Source organism: Artibeus jamaicensis, unplaced genomic scaffold, assembly GCF_021234435.1.
Source record: "Artibeus jamaicensis isolate MK-2021 breed Jamaican fruit bat unplaced genomic scaffold, CSHL_Jam_final contig_793, whole genome shotgun sequence".
NCBI lineage: Eukaryota > Metazoa > Chordata > Mammalia > Chiroptera > Phyllostomidae > Artibeus > Artibeus jamaicensis.
In genome coordinates, this window is record NW_026521975.1 from 7,380,826 (window position 1) to 7,407,789 (window position 26,964).

The following is a 26,964-nucleotide window of genomic DNA, read 5'->3' on the forward strand; positions in this document are numbered from 1 at the left end:
GCCTTCCAGTGAACTTATATGCCAGTGTGTGGTATATTTGATTTCTCTTGAAATCAAGTGGTCTTTTGGATTCCAACTTCTTAAAAAGTATAATGAGAAATTTTTTTTGTTAACAGTTATGGATTTTAAATTAACATAGTAGCTTAAATATTTTTCCATAACATGTTATCCTTTGTAATAGTCCCATTTCTGATGTTTTCTTTAAATCAGCCAGTCATATATTTTTGTTTTATATAAGAATAACTTTTTAATTTTATTACCATATTATTTTTATAACATCTCAGAATTTTTTTTTAATAGATATAAGTATGAAATTGCTAGGCCTTGGTTCATTTTCTGCTTTGTCTGGTCTTTTTTGTTCTTGTTAACAAATACTTTTAATTTTTTCCAGGAGGAGAAACTTGAATGTACTTGAATCAGAATTCTTATATTTTGTGGGATTTATTGTTATATCTTCAGTACTTGCATAATTCTCATCCTAAGGAAGTCATTTAATTTTTCTAAGCTTTACATTTTTCTACTGTAAAATGAAGGGCCTTCACTAGATAATATTTAATTATAGAAGTTCTATAATTTTAAAGTATTATATATTATAAAATAAGTAATATATCTCAGAGCCATTTATTAAAATGTGGAACAAACCTAATTATAAAAAATGCTTTCTTTTAGTAGTATTCTCTACAATGAAATTTTAATTACATAGCATTACAGTATAAAGAAGGCTTAATAGGATAAGACAAACTGCTTTCTAAAAGGTAATCAATATTGGAATATTTTTATATTCTATAGCAGAGTTTATAACACTTAGGTTTTGGTGTATCAGTTTGTATCAGGATAGCAGGTTAGATTTTCTAGAATGTCATTTATACATAACTTTGTGGACTTAAGTAGATGTTTGAAATAGAAGAGAGACTCATAGATGGAGAACAGATGACAGCTAGTAGGGGTGGGAGGTTAGGGCCTCGGAGGGTAGAGCAAAAAGGAAAAAGGACTCATGGTCATGGACAACAATGTGGTGATTACTGTGGGGAGGCGGTATAAGGGGACTAAATGGTAATGGAAAAATATAATAAAGACTTTTAAAAAAGAACCATTTGGGTTATTAGCTAAGTAAGATTAAAAATAGTTTGGGATTTCACTACTCATTTTAAAAATAAATTATTCGGATTCTTTTGTGATTTATTTCCTCTGTAAAAATGGATAATACTGTTCCTTATTTGTTATAGAATATGAAGTTCCTAGGATTACTCTTTAGCTCATACATCTTTATAAGATGCCAACTCTTACCTTTTCCAGAGCGTGTCCTATATGCTACATTCTGCTAAGTACTAGAGCTGATTTAAGTATTGACTTGTTTTCCTAGGACATAATTTTTGTAAACTCACTGATGGCTGTTTAAATATGAAGTGAAATAGTATATGTCTTAAGATTTAGATATTGATTATTTTTAATTTTCTGCATTCTTCAAGTATTTTTAAATAAATTTTATTGAAAGATTATAAATTAAGCATTTAGTAAATAAAATGGGAAAAATGAATTGATTTTAGTCAATTCAATAAATATTACTCTAATGTATGATCACAAAATCGAAATTTAAAAATGTTTTTAAATCTGCAGAGGCCTACAATCCTGTGTAAAATGATTTGATTGTATGCATTTAATTTTATCTTCACAAATAAATTTTTAAATTAAAAATAAAACATAATGAAATTTTATCAGGGTGAGACTTTGGCTAAGTAACACCGAAAGCCAACAATAAATAAGTACCAAGAAGTAACAGCCAAAAAAATAACTAAATTTATTACATTCTAACAGGAATAGCTTATAACAAATGATCATAATGTTAAGGAAACAACCATACACACCTATTTAAGTAGGGAAATTGTAGAAGATAAAAAATTAATAGGAAGTGAAAATTATGGAAAATAAGAGCAAAAGAAAGACGAAATATTTGGCAATGGGTACAAATCAAAGAAATGACTAATTGACTAAAATAGTTTTGGATGATTCAAGTGGTAATATCAGGGGAAAAGTACCATTTTGTTATTGTTGCTTTCTATCATTATTGATTACTTTGCATTTTTAAGACTAACATGTAAATGGAATCTTTTGTCTAATTTCTTACAATAATTATTTTGAGGTGCAATTATGTTATTTACGTATCAGTAGTTCACTTTTTATTGCTTGATAGTACTACATTATATGCATATATTATAGTTTGTTTATCCATTTACCTGTTGATGAATGTATAACTTATCTGTTGCTATTAACAAAAAATATGTATTAGCTTACAGTTTCTTAGACAGGAATTTTTGTGCAGGCTCAGTCTTTTATGAAATTGCTTATGAAGATGTTGGCTGGGGCTAGTCACTTGGTGGGATTGGAGGATGCAAGACAGGGCTTAAGCACTTTCTGTTTGGCTCTGGGTCTGGGTTTTGTTTTGTTTTGTTTTAAGATTTATTTATTTTTAGAGAGAGAAGGTGAAAGAAAGGGAGAGAAACATCCATGTGCGGGGATACATCGCTTGGTTGCCTCTTGCAAGCCCCCAACTGGGGATCTGGCCTGCGATCCAGGCATGTGCCCCAACCGAGAATCAAACCATGGACCTCTCGGTTTGCAGGTCAGTGCTCAATTGACTGAGCCGTATCAGCCAGCCACCAAGGGGGCCTCTTCACAGAGGTTTTTGAGTGTCCTTATTTTATGGAAGCTGGTTATTCCCAAAATAGGTAATGTAAGAGCAAGAGTAAGGAGAAAGTTGCAATACTTTTTATGATCTAGTCTTAAAAGTCACTCACTGTTACTCCCTCCATATTAATATTCATTAGAAGTTAAGTCATTAAGATGAGCCCACTCTCAAGGGTATGAAGAATCAGGCTCCACTTTTGGAAAGAGGAATATCAGAGAATTAGTGGACATCTTTTAAAGCAACCACAATGAATATTTGAGTGGTTTCCAAGTTTTGGCTGTTACTAATAAAACTGCTTATAAGATATATATGTAAACATCTGTATAGAGTTGCTTTTATTTCTTTCATGTAAATAGCTAAGAGAAAAATGGCTAGTTTGTAAGGTAGGATTATTTCTTTCATGTAAATAGCTAAGAGTAAAATGGCTAGTTTGTAAGGTAGGATTATGTGTAACATTTTACAAAACTACTTCTATAGCAAAGACTGCAAAAAGTGTTTCCTAAGAAATTAAGGAAACAAGAATTTCTTACTTTGCTGTATTTATTTATCATTTTTATAATAATGTTAATATTCTTTTATGTATTAAATTCCTAAAAATATTTTATTTCTTTAAAAAATTAAAGAAAACCTTCAAAAATGTGGAATTTTTCTCCTCAGCTGATTGTGTCATTTTACACCAGCAATGTATGAGTGTTCTAGTTGCTTTATGTGATTGTCAGTACTTGTTATGTTCACTCTCTTAAAATTTATTATGGCTTAAATTTGCATTTTCTTAATAACTAATGATGCTAAGCATCTTTTCATGTGTTCATTTGCCATCTATGTGTCTTCTTTGGTAAAATGTCAGATATTTTCCTCATTATAAAAATGAGTTGTCTCATTATTATTTAGTTGTCAGTATCCTTTCTCTGCCCCTTATATGTCTTTTGTCAGATAAATGTTTTGCAGATATTTTTTCTCAGGCTTTGACTTGTCTGTTTCACTTTTATAGCACTATCATTTGAAGGGCAAGTTTTTGTTTTTAGTTGATATTTATACTTTTCTTTTTGTGTTATATTAAGAAATATTTACCAAAACAAGTTCACAAAGATTTTATTTTATGTTTAATTTAGATCTGTGATACATTCCAAGTTAATGTTTGTGTGTGTTGCATGGTAATGGTCAAGGTTCTTTTGTTTTGTTTTGTTTTGCATATACTTCTTCATTTGTTTGTTTCAGCACCATTTGTTTTAAAAAATTATCTTTTTGGACTTCCAGCCAAGATGGAGGCATCAGTAGATACACTGTGTCTCCTCACACAACCAAAAGAAGGACAACAATGAATTTAAAAACAAAGCACAACCAGGACTGCCAGAAAATTGAACTGTGTGCAAGTCCAAAAACCAAGGAGTTAAAGAAACATTCATCCAGGATTGGTAGGAGGGGTGGGCACAGGCAGCTGGGGTGAGGAGGATATGGGGCAAGGTGGTGGCTGGCAGACTGAACCATCCCAAATTTGCATGCAGATAAACTGGGAGGAGCAACTGTGGAGCAAGATAGATCACACAATCCAGAGTTCCAGCATGGGGAAATAAAACCTCAAAACCTCTGAATGAAAAAACTTATGGGGGTTGAGGCAGCAGGAGAAATTCCCAGCCTCACAGGAGAGTTTGTTGGAGAGACCCACAGGGTCCTAGGACATATACAAACCCACCCACCTGTGAATCAGCATCAGAAGGGCCCAATTTGCTCGTGGGTAGTGGAGGAAGTGACTGTTAGCTGGCCAAGAGCCGAGAAACCAGCATTGTTCCCTCTCTGACCACTCCCTCACCTACAGCTCCACAACACAGCAACCTTGGTTGCCCGACCCTGGCAAATACTTAAGGCTCCACCAAGTGAAATAAAGGGGAAATGTACAGGGAGCCAACAATGAAGGGAGGGTAACCGGGACTTAATTCAATGGTTTGGAGCAGAAGGAAAAAATAAACATTCAACCAGAACAGAATGAAGAAACAAGAATTCAAAAAAATGAGGAGGCTTTAGAACCTCTGGGGTAACTTTAAACATTCCAACATCTGAATCATAGGGGTGCCAGACAGAGAAGAAGAGCAAAGCAAGTAATTGAAAACTTATTTGAAAAAGTAATGAAGGAGAACTTCCTCAATCTGGCAAAGGAAATAGACTTCTAGGAAGTCCAGTAAGCTCAGAGAGTCCCAAAGAAGTTGGACCCAAGGAAGCACACACCAAGGCACATCATAATTACATTACCCAAGATTAAAGATAAGGAGAGAATCTTAAAAGCAGCAAGAGAGGAGACAGTTACCTACAAAGGAGTGCCCATAAGACTATCACCTGATTTCTCAAAAGAAATATTGCAGGAAGGAAAGGGCTGGAAAGAAGTATTCAAAGTCATGAAAGCCAAGTTCCTACATCCAAGATTACTCTATCCAGCAAAGCTATCATTTGGAATGGAAGGGCAGATAAAGTGCTTTCCAGACAAGGTCAAGTTAAAGGAGTTCATCATTACCAAGCCCTTATTATATGAAATGTTAAAAGGACTTAAGGAAAAGAATAAGATCAACACTATGAACAATAAAATGACAACAAACTTACAAATATCAACAACTGAACCTAAAAAAATAAAAAACAAAAAGAAACCTAGCAGACAACTAGAACAGGAAGAGAATCACAGAAATGAAGGTCACATAAAGGAGGGTTTTCAGCAGGGAGGGGGAGGGGTGAGAATGGGGGGAATGGTACAGGGAATAAGTAGCATAAATGGTAGATACGAAACAGACAAGGGGAGGTTAAGAATAGCATAAGAAATGTTAGAAGCCAAAGAACTTGTATGTACAACCATGGACATGAACTAAAGTGGGGGGAATGTAGATGGGAGGAGGGTGCAGTGCCAAGGGCAATAAAGTGGGGGGAAGGGACAGCTGTAATAGTATGATAAAATAAATTTTTTTAAAATTATCTTTTCCCTACTGACACCCTTTGTTTAAAAAAATTGACTGCATGTTGTCATTTCTGGATTCTTATGTTTCATTTATCTCTTTGCCTATATTTATTTTAATACCACAACTGCCTTGATTACTGTAGCTTTCATAGTAAGTCTTGAAATCAGGTAGTGTGGGTACCTGATTTCAAGTTGGAACAAAGTATTCCAACTTTGTTCTTTTTTAATCCTTTTTGGTTTGGCTATTCTAGGTCCTTTACATTTCCATATAAGTTTCAGAATCAAGTTTTAAAATTCTATACAAAGCTTTACAGGGATTTGAAGTAGGATTGCATCAAATAAAAAATGAATTTGGTTAGAATTGACATCTTACTAATATTGAATTTTCTAATCTATAAACAAAGTATATCTCTCCATTTATTTAATTTTTCCTGGTATGAGTTTTTCATAGCTTTAGTCAAATTTATCCCTAAGCCTTTTGTATTTTTTGGATGCTACTGTAAACAGTATTCTTTCTAAAAGTTCACAATTTCTAATTGGCCATTTGTGGTATATAGCAATACCACTAATTTTGGTGTATGACTGTTTGCAAAAGCGACCATTCTGGTACATTTTTCTGTTGATTTTATAGTATTATCTATGCAGTCAATCATATATACCCTATGAATAGAAACAGTTTTATATTCTTTCTAATATGTCTGCTTTTTGTTTTATTTTTTTCTTTATTGCATTGCTAGGATTTCCAATACATTATTGTGTAGAAGTGATGAGAACAGGCATCTTTGCCTTGTTCTCAATTATAGTGGAAAAGTAGCCTTTCATCACTAAATATGTTAGCTATAGGTTTTTCATATGTGCCCTTTATTGGGTAAGGAAGGACCCTTTTATTCCCAGATTTCTAATAGTTTTTATTAGGCATGAATATTGGATTTTTGTTTAATGATTGTTTTTCATCTATTGAGATGATCATATAATTTTTTGTTTGTTTTAAGTGTGTTAATTTGGTGAATTATATTGATTGATTTTTTATTATTAAATCAATGTTGCTTTCCTAGAATAAATCTTAATTGATTATGATCCTAATTGACTTTTCTTTTTATATATTATTATATATCATTATATATTCTTAAGAATTTTTTTGTAGCTTTTCTTAGAAAGTCTTTGTATGGTTTTGTCCCTTATAAATAATTTCTCGTGAATAGATTTTCTGATAGAATAGATTTTGGGGAAAAGAGTTTCAATAGAACTAGTATTTTTTTCTTCCTTTATGTCTGGAAGGATTCACAGGTGAGGACATCTTTGTAGAGCTTTTTTTAAAGGGGGGGGTGTAATAAATGTTTTTGAGGGGGAGTGACTTCTTCTGATTCTTTATTATTAGGAGTTGAAATAATTTTACAATAGACATACATATACTCACCTGCTAGATACATTTGCTTTATCACATATCTCTCTATTCTTCTATCCTTGCATCAATCTACCTGTTACTGATATATTTTAAGATAATTTATAGGCAATAGCCTATAAATAGCCTAAACTCACTTCTAAATACAATACATTCCCATGCATCATTTGTGAGTTTAATATTTTTAGTTTCTTAAATTTTTGAGGTAAAATTTAAATATAGTCCAATGCATCACTTAAGTGTACTAATAATGAATTTTGATAAATGCATACACTTGTGTAACCCAAATCTCTTTTAAGATTAAGATCATTCCATTACCTAGAAAGTTTTCTCATACCTCTTCTCAAATAGTCCCAACCCACACTCCCAAGGCAAGTACTGTTCTGGGTATTTTCTGTAACTAGTTTTGCTTGTTTTATAACCCCATGTAAATGGAATAATATACTGTTGTGTCTGAGAGAGATCTTTCACTTGGCATACAAATTTTGAGATCTCTATATTCTTGTGTATCAGTAGTATAATTTAATTACATTGAGGTTAGAGAACATGTTCTGTTGATGACATACTCTTGCTTTATCCACTATTATATGGTTAATTTTCATAAATGTTGTTATTGGTATTTTCTTGTTGGTTTTGTGTTTCTGTATGTCCTTTCAGTCAACCTCATTAGTCTGCTGTTTGTTTCTTACATTCTTTCAGTAATCTGTCGGTTCATGTGTACCCTGTTCTTCATAGTTTAACTTTACCTTAAAATATAAGTATAACACAATTGATTCCTTGTGGTATACAACTTTATGAGCTTTAACAAATGCATATAATTGGGTCTACACTCAGAGTCAAGATGCAGTTCCATTAACTAAAAATACCCTCATGATACCCTATCATTTGTCAGCCCTTCCTCTCCCTGCCTCTGGAAATTGCTAATTTGTCTTCAATCCCTATAGTTCTGTCTTTTCCTAAATGTCACATAAGTGGAATCATACAGCTTGAAGCCTTTTGAATGATTTATTTTATTTAGCAAAATGCATTGAGATTTATATATGTTTTTGCATGTATTAATAGTTGTGCCTTTTGTTGCTGAGTAGTATTTCACTGTACTGATGTACCAGAATTTGATTCTCCAGAGATACTTGGGTTGTTTCCAGTTTTTGGCAATTAGGAATGAAACTGCTGTAAACATTGATGTACAGGTTTTGTTGTAAACCTAAATTTTCATTTCTCTTGGGCAGTAACTTAGGAGTGAGATTGCTAGGTAAGTGTAGGTTTACCATTATAAAGATATAGGAGGTTTTAAACTATAGATTCTATTTCTTTAATTCTATTTTGGTTATTGTGGGCTTTAGTAATTTTTGTCTTTCAAAGAACTTACTCATCTCATCTGTTGAATTTACAGGCATACAATTCCCTAGTTCCCCTGGTTTTAATATCTGTAGAATCTGTGCTAAAATTACTTCTCTTAATATTTGAAAAACGTGACTTCTTTTCTTCTTATCACTTTGGCTGGAGGTTAATCAATTTTATACATCTTCTCAAAAAGCTAAGCTTTGGTCTCATTGATTTTTGGCTACTGATTTTGTTTTCTGTTTCATTGATTTTCACTTTGATTTTTATTATTTGCTTCCTTCTGCTTATTTCGGGTATTATACTTTGGGTTTAACATAATATAGGACTTTTTTCTCTCTTTGGAAGTAAATTGACAGATTTTTAAACCCTGGACTCAGTCTAGATTGTGTGTGTGTGTGTATGTGTGTGTGTGTGTGTGTGTGTTTGATTTTCAGGTGAGAACATGAGACTGCTAATAGCAAGATTTCAGAGAGAATGAAATTAGTACTGTTTTTAATTAGTAGAAAGAGACAGGATTATTTTTTTGTTTTGAATATTTATTTTTCTCCCTGTCCATCTGATATATGTTTCTAATTCTGAATAAATTCTATATATAAGTAATGAAAGTACTTGGAATTCCCATGGTTAGCCCTGTGATATTTATCACACATAGAGCTATCAAAGTTATTAAATATATTGTATCCTTTAGGTGGGACAAAATATTGTGAGGAATAAAATTCTATTTTTGTCTCTAATCTTAGCAATTATTTAAGCTAAAAGACTATACAGTGTTTACTTGAACTCCAAATACAAAGCATGTAAATCCCTAGGTCTTCCCAAATGACTATTAACTAAGATATAAGGTAGTTATGAAGTTGTTTTAATTTGGTGTCCTTTAATATATGAGATTAAGAAATTTCTGTTGTGGATGGAGTAGAATTTGTATTATCCTTAGGTTGTCTTTCAAAGCCTAAATTAAAATCAAGGAATAAATTGCTGTACTATTTGAGCATTTTATTTAAATACTTTTTAATCATTATTCTTTTTAAAGATTTTTATTTATTTTTAGAGAGAGGGTAAGGGAGGGGAAAAGAGGGAGAGAAACATTGATGTGCAAGAGAAACGTGGACCAATTGGCTCTCTAATGCTCCCAGGCTGGTGCTCAAACCACTGTGCCACACCAGCCAGGGCATTTTTTAAAAATATTAAGGCAAATTTTATTTCCTCTGTAAATAGAAGGGATTTTATTTTTTATACCAGATGAAATCAGTTTCTTTCTTCTTTTAAGTGCTTATTTCTTACATAGTCTTGAATAAGAATTAAAGGTGTAATTAGAAATTGAGTATTGATAGAGGGATATAATAATTATAGAACTTAAAGAAAAAGAAAATTAATATCATTTTATTTATTTACTTTTCTAATTGTTTAATGTTACATTTTGTCTTTTAGATCCTTTTTGACCAAACTCAGAGATCAATTAAGGCCCAGCTTCAGAACTTTGTTAAAGAGTAAGTCAGTTGTAGTAAAGGAAAAAGAAGAGCAATTAGTTAATGATTACATCTGGGAGTTGCTATCTTTGGGGAGAAATTGTGGAACATGCATACAAAAATATCAGATTTTTTTTTGTTTTGCTTTGTAAAATGTGTATTTCATTTTTCTCTGGATTATTCTGCAAAGAATCAGATCTATATTGCCTTATAATGAATCATTTATGTTATGAAATATGTGTTCAGGATATATAGCTAAAATTGTTATAAATTTTAAAAAATTAAATTAATGACCCCCAAATCAAAGCAGACCCCTAGAGTGGTTGAAATACTGTCAGTTTAGTTTAGTTGATATTATTTTTATTGTCTCATTATGGCATTTTCTTTGAAGAGAAAATAATATATGAGAATGACAAATGAAAGTACATGCTTTTTGTCACATTCTTTACATTTTGTGAAATCAAAGGAAACTAGAACTAAAAAAAATTACCAAATTTTCCTTTTCCAAATTAATAATTCAGATTTTCTCTAATAATTCCTAAGTGAGAATATATAAAATACAAATAAAGTTGATTATAGTACAGTATTTAGAATAAATTATAGGTGTTATAAGTGGTAAATAGAGACAGATCACATGAACGTAATGCACTGCTGTTCAGTAAGTTACAGTCGTTGTTGTGGAGGTGATGTCCTGCAGATTCTTTATAAATTACTTCATAATAGGCTGATAGTCAGAATGTCCTGATGGAATGTATACAGGAAAGTTAGTGGCTTCTTACAAGAGTCCTTTCTTAGGTAAACTTTATTAGTATTATTATTTTAAAGTTGTTTGACTTCAAGCTAATTTGCCTACTTCTCTGATAGAAAAAATAAAAGCAAAATGATGTTATGTACTTACCTAAGATCATTAATGAATCAAGGATTTCAGATACTCAAACTATTGAAATAGATACTGTTGTTACCCTTTGGGGGTATAAGAATTCTTTTAGAAAGCATTATGAGTTTGTGTTATAAGAATATTTGTGTCCTTTGGACCAGTAGATTCCTTTAACAAGAAATTAATGTTGTTTCTTAAAGTGTGGTCTGAGACAACCCATAGCAGTAAAATCAAGAGTGTGTCTTAAACCACTGTAGGTTTCTAGGATTTATCCTTAAAGCCTAAAGAATTGTAATCTCTGGGAGAGGAGGAACATTAGAATTTGCATATTTAGTAAATTTCCATGATGATTCTTATAATACTATTTTAAAATCATCTGTTTAATGATACGTGTCACTGGACTTTTCTTTAGGGGACAAAGAATTAACCTTGCCTTTTATGTTTTTATAATGTTAATTTGATCATTTATTTTCACCTCAAATTCATAGCTTTAAGTAAGGAAATGGTAGGTGACTATGTTGAGAATTATATATATAATTGAAAAGCAATATGTATTACAGTTGAACAATTGAGTATTATTGCACAGTGAATCAAATAAATAGAGGTACATAGGAATTAAATTCTAAATGTTATTCTGCTAAAATTTTTGATCAAGAAAACTTTATAAAAGTCTCATTGATTTTATTTTTTAGAGATCTTAGAAAATTCAAAGATGCCAAGAAGCAATTTGAAAAAGTCAGTGAAGAAAAAGAAAATGCATTAGTAAAAAATGCTCAAGTACAGAGAAACAAACAGCACGAAGTTGAAGAAGCCACAAACATTCTGACAGCAACAAGAAAATGTTTTCGACACATAGCCCTGGACTATGTACTTCAGGTACATTTATTACATATTTTTAAAAAATGCTTACTAAACATGTTACTACTTTTGAGTTATTGCCTTGAAAAGAATTAATAATAGGTTCTTTTTTATTTTAAAATTAAACTGAAATTTTGTGAAAAAATTTAACTTGTTTTTATATTTCTCTGTGTGGATATGTATAACTTTGGTTAAGATTTCTCCCCCTTTTCAGTTAACAGTATACATCCTCCCATTTTAAATATTGTATAAAGCATTTTTAATTGCTATATTTTATTTTGTGGAGTTGCTGTGTCAATTTAATTAATATTTGATAATGAGACATTTTTAGTGTTTCCAGTTTTACTGACAGTAGTGAAAAATACAATTTTCGGTAATTTTAAATGATAATAACATCTTTGTATACAGTTTCCTCCATATTTTATATTATTTCTTTAGAGTAGATTCTAGAGGTACTAAGGCATACCATATTGCCAAATGAAAAATATTTCTAGAAGTAGTTTTTTCATGTTTTGCATTAGGCGCTGCTTTTTAAAACTAGAGATCAATGTTTGGTAAGTTTCCTAGTGATCTTCTGGTCCAGTGTATAATTGAAACCAATTTGATTTCAAGGTGACAGGTCTCTAAGGAAATTTGAGAGAAATGAAAACTGAAGGCATACATTATACATTATATCACATGTATATTAATGCTCCTATAGATAGACTGTAGAGTTTAAAGCTTAGAAGCTTTAATGCTTAGGGAATTATTTTTTCTAAATCTATAAAACAGCAGTGAGTTCCTAGAGATTGTTGACTTACTGATTTCTTAAAATAATACATAAATAACAGTATACAAATTAGTGATTAAAAACTACTCAGATAAATTTGCAAAACAGTAGAAAAATGACTGATTTTTTTGGTTAAGTTCTTGTTAAGTGGGAAGTTAAATTTTTTTTTAATGAAGTAAGCTTTCTTTATTAATTAAAGGCTTCTAGAATGGAGTAGTCTGTATTCCCTTTCTCCTTTTACCTGCCTCACATTCATACCACTTCCTCTGCTAGTGTAAGTTCTCAGTTTTCCTTCCCTGTTCCACTGGCATGGCTCATGTTAAAGTGTTATTCCTTAGATATATCTTAGTTTTTGACTATTTTATTTCACTGAAAATGTGAAATAATTTCTCTTGATTCATTCCTTGATTTATTCTCTTTTCTCTTGATTTATTCCTAACCACTTTTAGGTCATTTTCTATTTCCTTTCAATTTCTTCCATGGGCTTCTCTCCTTTGCCCACCTTTTCAGTCTCTTTTTCAGGGTTTTATCTCCGATCCTATACTTTTCTGACTTTATAATTTCTCTGAGAGTTTCATCATGCCGCTTTGCCTGATTTATCACTGTAAAGAAATGATAAACTCTCTTCTATTGGCCAAAGTATCACATTCTTTTTTGTCCAAAACTGACAGCTTCTTAAAGAGCTTCTTTTTGTTCTTACCTAACTGAATGGAGTTCAAAATAGGAGAATTTTTTTTAAATACTTTTGATTTCTGTTGTTGTTCAAGTACAGGTTTCTGCCTTTTCCCCCACCCCACACTTCCCCACCTCCTTCCCCTGTTTCCACACCCCCTTGTTACTGTCCATATGTCCTTTAGAATTGTTCCTTCAAATCCCTCTCCTCTCCTGTCTGGTTACTGTCAGCTTGTTCCCAATTTCACTGTCTTTGGTTATATTTTGCTTGCTTGTTTGTTTTGTTGATTAGGTTCCAGTTAAATGTGAGATCAAATGGTATTTGTCTTTAACTGCCTGGCTTATTTCACTTACCTTAATTCTTTCTCTCCAGTTCCATCCATGCTGTTAAAAACGGTAGGAGCTCCTTCTTTCTTTCTGCTGCATACTATTCCACTGTGCAAATGTACCATAGTTTTTTGATCCATTTATTTACTGAGGGGCATCTGGGTTGCTTCCAGCACTTGGCTATTGTAAATTGTGCTGCTATGAACAATTGGGGTGCATACGTTCTTTTGGACTGGTGTTTCAGGGTTCTTAGTATATAATCCTAGCACTGAAATCGCTGGATCAAAAGGCAGTTCCATTTTTAGTTTTCTGAGGAAATTCCATATTGTTTTCCAAAGTGGTTGTACCAGTCTGCAAGTGGCCTAGGACCCTGCACAGATCCCATGGATCTTACCATCCCAGCATAATCTCCTCATCATCAGTTTTTCAACATCCTCTACAATATTTAGCCTCCAAACTTCATATAAGCTGGGATTCCATTGGCTGTTCACTCTGTTCCTCAGATCAGCTCTGTGTTCCAGCTGGGCATAGGGAGAACTGGACTCTGCTCCCACCTACCTCTCTGCTGTCTTCTCATCTCCCCAAAATAGGAAGATATAGCAGATATTTTCTCTTCCTCAGCTACTATATTTAATAACCAAAACTGCCTTGAAAAGTTCTGTATACCTCTTAAATCAGTTCTTTCTCTCTCTTGCTATTGTCCTAATTGTTTCTTCTCTAGGGTATTAAGATGTTCTCATGTAGCCGGACTTTCTTGCATTGCTTTTATCTGCTCCATTAATAATTCATTCTCTGTTCTGTGGTTAAAGTTACTTAAACTTCTCCAGACAAAATGAATCATTTTTGACTCTGCCTCTGTGCTTCCATAATATTAGCATACACGTTGCTCTTGGAGCATTTAACCCATTTATTGTAATTATTAATTTATTTCTTTTCTATTCCTAGATATATCCCTTCCCTCTAGTCTAGTAATTGGAAAACAGATAATAAGTGTTTCTTGCAAGAATGAATGGCCTAATTTTAAATTTTATTTGGGGAGGGGGATTCAGCTAAATATTCATTATTTTCAAATGTACATATTATGAATTATCTGTTTCCTTTGGTGTCCATCAAATACTTTTAAATTACGAGGCCTCTCTTCTCCATAACTATTAGTTTGTTTGATTTTTCTAATAAGAACTATTAGTTAGTTTGTTTTTTATGATATGGCCATACTATTTAATTTGGAGACTAGTAAGCAGTAAGTATCCAGATTTATAAAGTTTGTCATACTGTAGCTCTCTAAATATTAGAATTTACTTTTCCCATCCAAGTAAATCCTGTTTTTCATTGCCATACAGGGAAAAAACAAAACAAAGGCACTTTTAACATATTTCAGAGTTTTAATAATAGGTTATTTATAGACTCTGCTTTTTCTTAGAGCATTTGAAAGTTAATATTTCAGTTCTCAAAAATGAATAGACCTTGAAAGAGACAAGCAGAAGAAACTAGTCCTCAGTTAAACAAAGTTATTTGTGTTTTTCTTCATCTGTTTTTGTTTTTTTTATCAGTGCTTTAAAACTATTTATAAATTATAGGCAGAATATTCTAGGCAGTGAGAAGGATATACTAAAAAGCAGGAATTCTGTAATACTCATATTGGACAATATTAACAAAATGAGTGGTTCTTTTGTATAAACATTTTATTTTATTAAATTGATATATAACAGACAAAAATAAAATGTTATGAATTTCCAATGTTGGGAGAAATACCACAAAATGCACATTTCATAATTTACTGATCTTTTAGTAAATTTAGTCTAATTAAAATATTTAAAATTTATCAAATTACTTAAGAAATATTTATTGAGTACTTATTATGTACCACTTGGAGAATACAACTGGGAAGAAGGCAAGGTCCTGGTCTCACAGAGCTTACACTTCAGTTGAGGAAAAAACATAAATAAGAAACTATAAGGTAGTTATGATTGCTATGAAGAAAATAAATAGGGTTCATGTACTAAAGAGTGTGTTCAGCCTACTTTAGAGCTTTGTGAAGAGTTAGTATTTAAGCTGGGACCTGATTGGTAAAATACAGCCCTATGTTCATCTAGGCAGAATATCATGACGTGACGTTAGAACAACTAGTATGTAGGCATCAAGGTGGGAGTAGTCTTGTAGTGATTGAACACCAAAAGATGGAAAGTGGTAGGAAACTAGGTTGGAGAGGTAGGCAGGGCCCAATCACAAAAGGCATTGAAGGCTGTGTTAGAGAGTTGGAAAGTTTTAAGCTGAATTGACATGATCTGACTTGCATTTTAAAAGATCACTCTGGGCCCTGGCTGGTGTGTCTCAGTGGATTGAGTGCCAGCCTGTAAACCACGAGGGGTGCCAGTTCGATTCCCAGCCGAGGACACATGCCTGGGTTGCAGGCCATGCCCCCAGTAGGGGTGCACAAGAGACTACCACATATTGATGTTTCTCTCCCTCTCTTCCCCTCTCTAAAAACAAATAAATAAGATGTTTAAAAAAGCAAAAGATCCTTCTGGTTTCTGAGTCAAGAGTGGTAGTTCATAGACTGTTGCAACAGTCTAGAAAAGATATGATGGTGGTTGATGGTAGTGGTAAAAGTAATGACAGTTTGCATTAGAATGTATGTTGAAGGGTCTCGGTGAGCAAATTAGATAAGAAGAATGTGAAAAAGATGGAATTCTAAGAAATTCAAATATCTATCAAAGTGATAGATTTTGTACTACACTGTTATGATTTAAACTCAGTTTTTTTTTAGATCAAACATAGATGAGAGTTTTATTGATATGTCTGTCTTTACAGTTTTCACAAAAAGTAGACCAAAGGATAAAAAAATTGAATTTTTTATATACTTTCAGAAAAATATTAAATCTTTAGAATAAGCAACTTCTACAATGTTGCATTATGGATTAGTTTTTAAAATAATGATTAATGAAGTGTATTTTCCCTCAGATTAATGTTCTTCAATCAAAAAGAAGATCAGAAATCCTAAAATCAGTAAGATATTTATTGAAATGATGTATTAAATATTTTAATATGAAATTACATGTACATATTTGTTTAAAGACGCATGATATGTGTGTGTGTGTTTGCATTGGGTTGGCCAAAAAAAATTGTTGCTTTTTCCCCAAATGATGGTTCTACTAGTGCTTAGTTGTCTTTAACGTCATTCAAAACAATTTTGTTATAGTGTATTGTGACCGCTGTTATATCAGTGTGCATTTTTTTTATATCAAAATTGGTGAATTTCTGTGCGGCCATTTTAATATTGATGATGGAGGAAGATACACAACATTTTCAGCATATTTTGCTGTATTATTTCAAGAAAGGTAAGAAGCAGCCCTGGCTGGTGTAGCTCAGTGGATTGAGTGCGGGCCTGTGAACCAAACAACCATGGTTTGATTCCCAGTCAGGGCACATGCCTGGGTTGCAGCCCAGTTCTCATTAAGGGATGCACTAGGGGCAACCACACATTGATATTTCTCTTCCTGTCTCCTTCCCTTCCCCTCTAAAGATAAATGAATAAAATCTTCAAAAAAAAAAAGAAAGAAAGGTAAAAAGTAGAACTGAAACACACACAAAAACAGATGGGTGCAGTGTATGGAGGAGATGCTGTGATTGATTGACCTTGTCAAAAGTGGTTTGCTAAGTTTCTTGGTGCTATTGACATTTTAGTCAAATAATTCTTTGCTGTGGGGCTGTTTTATGCATTGGAAGATGTTTAGCAGCACCCCTGGCCTCTACCCACTAGGAGCCAATAATGGAAGGTAGCCAGCATGCTCAAAATAGCCAAATCAAAAAAGTTATTTGATGAAAATGAAAAATGTGTCTTATTTTACAGAAAAAATGTCATAGACTTTTTGGCCAACCCAATATATGTATGTATATATCTATTTATTCCAGGTTTTTAATTAATCTTTATTTATCTTTTTTGTACTAAATATATATTGCCCACTTTTTTGTTTCCTTCATTTAATAGTTATTTATGTGGATCTCATCTCCTACTATACTGATCTCCTTAAATCAGACACTTAAATATATAAGATTGAGGGCATACATAAATAGCATTTAGAGAATTTTTTCCCTAGGTTTGCTGATAATGTATCGATCAGCCTTTAGGTTTGTTCTTTGGTGTGCAGTTAGAAAACAAATAGGATGAAAATTGAGGATCACTTAGTTTCCTGAGCCTCTATACCCATGTTGACACTGATCTTTTTTTTTTTTTTTACTATTTTTTGTTTTAAAGTTAATAAGGAAGTGAGCAAGAAATGGTAGTGGTATGACATTACACTCTTACATTTTGAAAATTTAGAAATTTTTTTTTCTCTGACACTATGTTTTTTTGAAAGGATATATTGGAATTGCTCTTCATCCGTGTCTCTACCTAGCTTTCTCCTAAATTCTGTGTTATATATTTGTTCTTTCTTGTTGGATAAGCACATTTTACTTCCTGTTTATCACTACCTCCTTTTCCAGATTGAGAGTAATATTGTTAATTGTAGGAAATTAGAAAATAAAATGTATGAAGAAAAAAATAAAAATACTTATAAATCCTAGTACCAAGGGAGTAATACCACTATTAATATCTTGGTTTATATCTTTGTCTTTTTTCTCTTCTTCCATGTGTGGGTATGTATGTATGTATATATAAACATGCCTGTGTACTTTTTAAATTGCATTTAATTTTAAAAGGAAATAGAAATTATTTATACTGTTTTATAACTTCGTTTCTATAAAAGATCTTGTTTATTTATTTATCTATCTATCTGTTTATTTATTTAGAGAGGGGAGAAAAGAGGGAGAGAAACACCCATGTGCGAGAGAAAAACAGTGGGTTCCCTTTTTCTCATCCCCAACTGAGGACCTGGCCTGCAACCCAGCCAGGCATTTGCCCTGACTGGGAATTGAAACTGCACCCTTTCAGTTTGCAGGATGACACTCAACCCACTGAGCCATATCATTCAGGGCCCTTTTCACTAATACCCTTCCAAATCATCATATGCCATTAGATTTTTTAAAAATATTTTTTAATTTATTTTTCGAGAGAGGGGAAGGGAAGAAGAAAGAGTGGGAGAGAAATATCAATGTACGGTTGCCTCTCATGCGTCCTCTGCTGGGAACTGGCCTGCAACCCAGGCATGTGCCCTGACTGGGAATCGAACCATGATACTCTGGTTTGCAGGCCTGCGCTCAATCCACTGAGCTATGCCAGCCAGGGCTCATTAGATATTTTTTATCTAATAATGATATTTATGCCAGATAGAGCTTTACCATGTGAATTTATGAGGAGTGGGCAAAGTGGTTTTTGAAGGGCCAGGTAGTAAATATTATAGGTTTCGTGGGCAATATGGTGTGTCACAACTACTTGGCTGTGCTATTGTAATGAGAAAGCAATCATAGACAATATATAAATACAAGATACAGCTGTGTTCCAATAAAACTTCTTTATGGACAAGGAAATTTGAATTTTATATCATTTTCATGCATCATAAATTTCATGTCTTTTCATTTTATTCAACCATTTTAAAATGTGGAAACCATTGTTAGCTCAAAGGCCATTGAAATACAAGTGGTAGAGCTAGATATAGTTTATTGGTCATAGGTTGCTGACCTTGAATATACCATAAATTAACTTCACCCATTAATGGATTTTAAAGTAATTTCCACATTTTTGACATTACAATATAGCATTGTAATGAATTGTTCTAATGAATAATATTTCTTGGGATAGATTAAGGCAGAGAGTACTTAGTCAAAGAGTATGGACATTTATTAAGACTTTCTAAAAATACTGTCAAATTTCATACCTGGCTGGCATAGCTCAGTGGATTGAGCGCGGGCCTGTGAATCACACAATCACGGTTTGATTCCCGTGCCTGGGCACATGCCTGGGTTGCAGGCCAGTCCCAGCAGGGGACTCACGAGAGGCAACCACACATTGATGCTTCTCTCCTTCCCTTCCTCTCTAAAGATAAATAAATAAAATCTTTTAAAAAAATACTGTCAAATTTCAAGGGCTACACAACATTTCCACTTGTAGTATATGCTAATGAATGTTTTCCACATTTCACTAACACCAGATATTAGTTTCCCCCACTCTACACCCAATTGGGTAGATAATATGATCTGATTGTTCAATTTTTCACTTATTTAATACAAATGAATTTGAACATTTTTCCCATATTTTTCATCTACCTGTGTTCTCTTGTTTATGTCCTTTGCTTCTTTTTCTGTTGGAGTGTTCATCTTTTTTACACTGATTTGTAACATCTCTAATGTATTAGACTATTAACCCTTTGTCATGTGTTGATTTCCTTGTTTATCATTCATTAATATGCTTATTATGTGTTTTGATGTGCTGGTATATAATATCTCTTCTTTTAAAATATAATTCAGTGTTTTATATTATATTCACAAAGTTGTACAACCATCTTTATCTAATTCCAGAATAATTTTTAGTGAGCTTTGTCTTTTGTCTTTGTGTTTTATTTAATTGGTTTTTCTTTTTTTAAAACATGTTTCTTTCTGAAAGATTCTAGAGTGCTAAGGACCTTATGAACTATTTTAGATTTCATAGAATTAAACATGTCTCTTCTCAGTAAAAATAACACAGATGTTAGCGGATTCTTTTAATACTGTGATTGAATTGTTTAATTTCATCTCATGTTCCAACTTAACTAATAAGAGTAGGGGTGATTTTTCTCTCATGAATAGGTAAAATATAGGAAAACTTATGGGCAAATTTTAACCCATTAAGAACATTTTGGATTTTTTGGAATGAATAGAAAGAAACCTCCATAGCAAAGTCTACTGACTCATCTTATTTTGATATCTTGAAGAAGAAAAAAAAGAACCCTACTTCGGGTTGTGCTTGGTGATGTAGTAGTAGTTTGTAAAGTGTGATTATTTTGAGTACTTATTTCTCCTTTTAATCTTTTAATGTCTTATTTGCAATTTAACATTTTGCTAGTGAATTTTGTTCAAAGTCATAGATATTTTTTGATGTACCTAGGAGGATGGTGAAGCTATTGAAAACTTGATTCTTTAATCTATTACTATGAAAATTTTGATCATCTAATTGTAGTCCAAACAACTAAAATTTGGGGGCATTGTTAAATTTTTAAACTATTTAGAAATTTCTTTTAAGTAAAATTTATTGTCACCCTGGTCAAGTAGCTCAGTTGGTTGGAGCATCACATGATATGCCAGGGTTATTTTGGGTTTGATCTCAATCAAGGCACGTACAAGAATCAACCAATGCATGTATAAACAATTTGAACAACAAATCAATATTTCTCTCTGTTTCTCTCTGTCTCCCTTCCTCTCTCTCTCTCTCAAATCAGTTTTAAAAATTTGTCATATTTGCAAATATTTCTGAAATACTCTTAAAGAAAATGACTCAGCCATGACTAGGTGGCTAAGTTGGTTGTAGAGTCATCTCATACACCAAAAGGTTGCATGTTTGATTCCCAGTCAGGGCATATACCTAGATTGCCAGTTCGATCCCTGGTCAGGGGAATACGGAAGACAATCAATGTTTCTCTCTCTCCCTTCCTATTTCTCTAAAATCAGTACAAAAATGTCCTTGGATGAGGATTAAAAAAAAGAAGAAGAAGAAATAAAAATGACTTGGTTTAATTTTAAATAGGTTTGATATTTTGGGCTCTTGTGGAATAATTTTTTAAACATAGGTATGATAAAGATTTTTAAGAATTTTAGAACGTTTAAGAATTTATTTTAAAATGCTAATCTTTTTTTCCCTATTAGATGCTGTCCTTTATGTATGCCCATTTGGCCTTCTTTCATCAAGGATATGATCTATTTAGTGAACTTGGGCCCTACATGAAGGATCTTGGTGCACAGGTATACCTTTTGATTCTGTGTTATACCCTCATATCTGTATTTTTTAAAATTGAGATATAATTGACAAATGACATATTACTCTCAGATATTCAATATAATGATTTCACACTCACATACACACACAAATGATCACCATTAAGTTTAATTAACATCCATCACCCCATATAGTTTTAATTTTTTTCCTGGTGATGAGAACTTTTTAGAATCTATTCCCCTATCAACTTTAAATATACAATACAGTATTATTAACAGTAGTCACCATGCTGTACATTACATCCACAAGACTTACTTATTTTATAACTGGAAGTTTGTACCTTTTGACCCCCTTCAGCCCTTTCGCTCTCGCTCTTCATCCCACCTCAACAATCTGTAAACTGTTGTCTATATCTATGACTTTCGGTTTTGTTTTGTTTTGTTTCATTTGTTTTGTTTGAATTCTACATATAAGTGAGAGCATATGGTATTTATTTTTCTGTCTGACTTATTTCATTTAGAATAATGTTCTCAAGCCCTATCCATGTCTTAAAAGGCAGGATTTCCCCCCTTTATAATGGCTGAAGAATATCCCATTGTGTGTATATGCTACATTTTTTTAATCAATTAATCCGTTAATGGGGACTTAAGTTGTGTCCATGTCTTGGCTATTGTATATAATGCTGCAGTGAACATGGGGGTGAAGGCATCTATTTTAGTTAGTATCTTTGTTTTCTTTGGATACATACCTAGAAGTGGAACATCTGGAACATATGTGGGGTAGTTCTTTTTTATTTTATGTGGAATCATCATATTGTTTTGTGTAGTGGCTACATCAGTTTACATTCTCACCAAGAGTTCCCAAGGGTTCAGTTTTCACCACATTCTGGCCAACCTTTGTTATCTCTTGTTTTTTTTTGTTAATAGTCATTCTAACAAGCACGAGGGGATATTCTCATTGTGGTTTTGATTTGCATTTCCCTGATTATTAGTGACATTGCATATCTTTCTTTGGCCATCTGAATGTCTTCTGTGAAAAATCTTTGTTCAGATCCTTTGACAGGTTTAAATCACTCTGTTTTTTTGTTTGTTTTTTTTTTCTGTTGAATTGTATGCTTTCTTTATATATTTTGGGCATTAACCTCTTACATAATACAGGATTTACAAATATTTCCTGCCATTTGAAAAGTTGTATTTTCATTTTATAATGGTTTCTTTTGCTGTGCAAAAGCTTTTTAGTTTGATGCAGTCCCACTTGTTTATTTTTGCTTTTGTTGCCTTTGGTCTGATATCTGTATTTTAAAAGAAATTTAGCATATTGGGCAAAATGGAGATGTAGGTAAACACAGCTCACCTCCTTGCACAACCACATCAAATTTACAACTAAACTATAGAACAACCATCATTCAGAACCATTAGAAATAGAACTGAATGGAAGTGCTACAACTACAGAATTCAAGAGGAAACTACAATGTGACTAGGAGGGGTAGAAACACAAAACAGGTTGGTTTCACACCCATGCATGGCAGATAAAAATTGGGAGCAATATCTAAGGAGTGAGGGGTCCTAGCCCCACATGAGGCCCACCATTCCAGGGTTTCATTGCCAGGAAGAGAATCACCATAACTTCTAGCTGTGAAAACCAGTGGGGATTGAGGCTGTGGAAGACAGAAACTGCTGGACTCTGTGGCACATCTTTCTCAAGGGCCCATACACAGATTTACTAGACTCTCTCCCCCTGAGCTCCAACATCGGGGCAGTAGATTGAAAGGCATCTAGGACATATGGAGAAGAACCAAATTGTCCCGACACCAAGATGAAAGCTGAGGAGTGGGGGTGGGTTTCTCCTAGACAGAAGTGCTGGCATGGGCCACTGTTCCTTTTCTGGGCCCTCCACCCACAGAGCCACAGAGCTGGCAGACATGAGCCATATCTGAGATTCCATCAACCTGGCTCACACTGTTTGCCTTGCTCTCGTGGTTCCTAGAGGCCCTGCATCATCCAAATATTTGGCCCACCCAGGCTGTTTCCAGTGGCTTTTCTATTTGAATGGCTTGTCTTGGCCCATGCTTCAAATTCTCCTAAATTCTGGAAAACAAGAAGCATCAGGCTTCAGTGAGTTCCCTACTTCTCACTAAGTTGCCCCAGGCTGGGCACTAGCAGCAGCTGGCCTTGGTTCACAGCTTGGCCTTGCCTGAGCACCTGCAAGCCCAGCACAAGTAGCTGCCAAATGCAGATCATTTTTAAGTTATTCTGTGTGACCCTGGACAGAATACAGGTGGTGGTGGCTGACCTTGGATGTGCCACCAGCAACCAAAGCTCAACTACAACAGGAGGGTGTACACAACCCATACAGTGGGTGCACCTTGAGTACCCAGCTTGGGCAATGGGGGAAGCTGTGCCACTGTACCCTACAGGGCACCTACTAAATTATACCATTCTACTAAGCCTGGGAGTCATAGCAGATCTACCTAATACAAAGAAATAAATACAGGGAGGCTGCCAAAATTAGGAAACAAAAAACATAGCCCAGATAAAACAACAGATCAAAACTCCAAAATAAGAACTAAACAAAATGGAGACAAGCAATCCATTAGATGCAGAGTTCAAAACATTGGTTATAAGAATGCTCATTGAACTTAGTGATAATCTCGATAGCATAACAAAAGACTTAGAATCCATATAAAAAACCAGTCAGAAATGAAGAATATACTAATTAAAATAAAGAACAATTTACAGGGAATCAACAGTAGAAGGGATGAAGCTGAGAATCAAATCAGTGATTTGGAGTGTAAGGGTGAAAAAAAAGACATCCAATCAGAACAGCAAGAAGAGAAAAGAATCTAAAACAATGAGGCTAGTGTAAGGAACTTCTGAAGCAACTTCAAGTGTACCAACATTTGCATCATGGAGGTGCCAGAAAAAGAGAGATAAAAAGAAGTTGGAAACATATTTGAAAAAATGACAACATAATACTTCCCTAACTTGATAAAGGAAATATACAAGTTCAAGAAGTACAGAGTCCCAAGCAAGGTGAACCCAAAGAGGCCACCCCATAATTAAGACACTTAATAATTAAAATGCCAAAGGTTAAAGACAGAGAATCTTAAAAGCAGCAAGAGAAAAGCAGTTAGTTGCCTACATGGGAGCCTCCATAAGACTGTCAGCTAACTTCTCAAAAGTAACTTCGCAGGCTAGAAGGGATTGGCAAGAAATATTCAAAGTGATGAAAGCAAGGACCTACAGCCAAGATTACTCTACATAGCAAAGCTATCATTTAGAATCGAAGGATGGATAAAGAGCTTCCTAGACAAGAAAAAGCTAAAGGAGTACATCCAAACCAACATTATATGAAATGTTAATGGGTCTTCTTTACGAAGAAGTAGAAAAATATGAACATAAAATGGCAACAAATACATATCTATCAACAGTTGAATCTAAAAACCAAAATAAATAAGCAGGACAAAAACAGAATCATAGGTATGGAGAATGTTTGATGATTGCCAGATGGGGGGTCAGGGAGATGGGCCAAAAAGGTTATGGGATTAAGAAGTGCAGTTTGGTAGTTACAGAATAGTTGTGAGTATGAAAAGTACAGCATAGGAAATAGAGTAGCCAAAGAACACATATGTATGACCTAGGGACATAAAAGTGGTGTGGGGTTTGTCTTAGGCAGTGGGATGGGTGCTGGGTGGAGGGGGGCAAAGGGGGAAAAATTGGGACATCTGTAATAGTATAGTCAATAAAATGTAATTTAAAAAACAAATTTAGCATGTTGGGAATCTAATATTTACTTATTTAATGAAGTTTGATGCAACAGCAGATTTGTGTGTAGGGTAAATATGCAGCCAAAAATGAGATTAAAGTTAAAAGTATTATAGATAGTATATGAGAGTACTGAAAAGGAGAACTTAAAAATAAAGTGTCTGTTTTATAATATACATAACTTGATTTATTTTTCTTACACTTGGAAAATTGAGTCATTGTCTTAATTGGTTTTTCATTTCATGTAGCTTTTTTCAAAAAATTTTGTATTCAAAAAATTTCGTATTTTACTATTTTAAATAATAAAATGTTAGAAACTTAAGATTATAGAACTCTTGTGAAATTTCTCATTTTATACAAACATGCACATGTGTGAGCTTACATAATTTAAGAATATTATATAGAAATTTCACTGTGTTTAAATTATTTTTGATATCTAATCAGAACTCTATATTAGATCTGTTTTTTTTTTCTTTGGGGACATTCTTTTTTTGTTGATTGGTAAGCTCTCTGGATTGAATGGTATCAATTTTTAGGTGATTTTTTTCCCAAATGGTTTAGGTTCCTTTTTGAGGAGAGGGAATTAAGGATGAAAACTAGAGTTTAGGGAAATGGGAGAAAGGTAATAATGAAATGAGAATTTCATTCACTTACCAAAAATAAATATGGTGCATGCTTGTGTGTATCGGGAGGGTATGAGAAAAAGATGGTGTACAGGGCATATGCTATGAATTACAGAGAAACTGTGTTCTGCTTCTACAGAACTTAATTTATTAGAAGAAACCAAGGTACCAGACTATTATTCTCTGTGCTGAGTACCTTCTCTGGGTATATAAATTGGGATTAGATTTGTTTGTATGTGATAGAAAGCTGAAAATAGTAGTAGCTTCAGCAAGATAGAATTTTATTTTTCATATGTAAAGTCAAAAGCCTAATATGGTTGGTGGTCAATTGGTCTGCAGAGAAACTGACTTAATATATCTTAGATTCTACCTCATGGTTCAGAGCAGCTGATCAAGCTTTTATCATCATACTACAGTTCCTTCTAACAGAAAGAAGGGAAGGGGAAAGATGCACTCCCTTTCTTTAGGAGTATTTCCTGGAAGTCGTACACTTCTCTGTCATACCAGGTGCAAGGAAAGCTGGGAAAGATAGACTTAATACTAGGTAATCATGTGACATAGTAGAATGTGGGAGTCCTGTTGTTAAGACATAAGGAGAGAATAGATATTAGTAGCTATCTCTGTCACATAGTGGAGGATCAAAGTGTTAAAGGAATACAGGGTGGGGCAAAAGTAAAGTTTCAGTTGTTGAGTATATGAGAGTTTATTCTTGTATTATTATTTATTAATTGTTCTATTTTCCATGTGAACAACTGTAAACCTACTTTTGCCTTAACTTGTATATAGATAGGATATCTAACCTAGACTTGGGAGGATATAACACCTAGGTATTCCTCACATCTTATCAAATATTATATTATACCCTCGTCTTAAGTATAATTTATAAAAAAATGAGTTGGATTATAGTTGTCTACTTAAAATAATTGTTTATTTTAGGTATCTATTCATTTCAGTTTCGCCATCTTCCCCTTCCCAGATCTCAAATAATTTTGTAGGTTCTTGAAAAACATTGAAGTCCTGATACTTGTAGTGCCTAGTGGATAATATGGCCTGGTTGGAGGTGACCAGTTCACCTCCAAGGAATATTAGGGTATTCTTTTCCTAATTCAGTTATGAGATAATGGCATCTGGAACTGGGGTCATGGCTATATGGATGGACTCAGATGGATGTGAGGGGTATTTAAGATATAACCAATTTGAGGGTGGTGGGACATAATGAGTTCAGGCTTAAATATGTTGATTTTTGAGGATAGGATATCTAAGTGGATATACCTGGAGCTCAAGGGAAAGATATAGACTAAAGGAGTCAATAGCATATAGTTGCTAATTGCATCCAGTGAGAGCTAATAGATACCTCAGAATCATGTAGCTACTTTTTTTAGAAATGTAAGT

The 26,964-nt window shown here is 33.4% G+C and overlaps 1 protein-coding gene across 4 annotated transcripts in view; it reads left to right on the top strand.

The window, feature by feature from the left end:
* ACAP2 (ArfGAP with coiled-coil, ankyrin repeat and PH domains 2) overlaps window positions 1-26,964 on the top strand; it is a 162,508-nt gene that overhangs the window by 73,607 nt on the left and 61,937 nt on the right. For all 4 annotated transcript variants that reach the window (XM_037137166.2, XM_037137168.2, XM_037137167.2 and 1 more), the window contains exons 5-8: window positions 9,799-9,857; window positions 11,406-11,589; window positions 16,301-16,345; window positions 21,116-21,211. In XM_037137166.2, coding sequence (XP_036993061.1) covers window positions 9,799-9,857; window positions 11,406-11,589; window positions 16,301-16,345; window positions 21,116-21,211 — 384 coding nt within the window. The remainder of the gene's footprint in view (window positions 1-9,798; window positions 9,858-11,405; window positions 11,590-16,300; window positions 16,346-21,115; window positions 21,212-26,964) is intronic.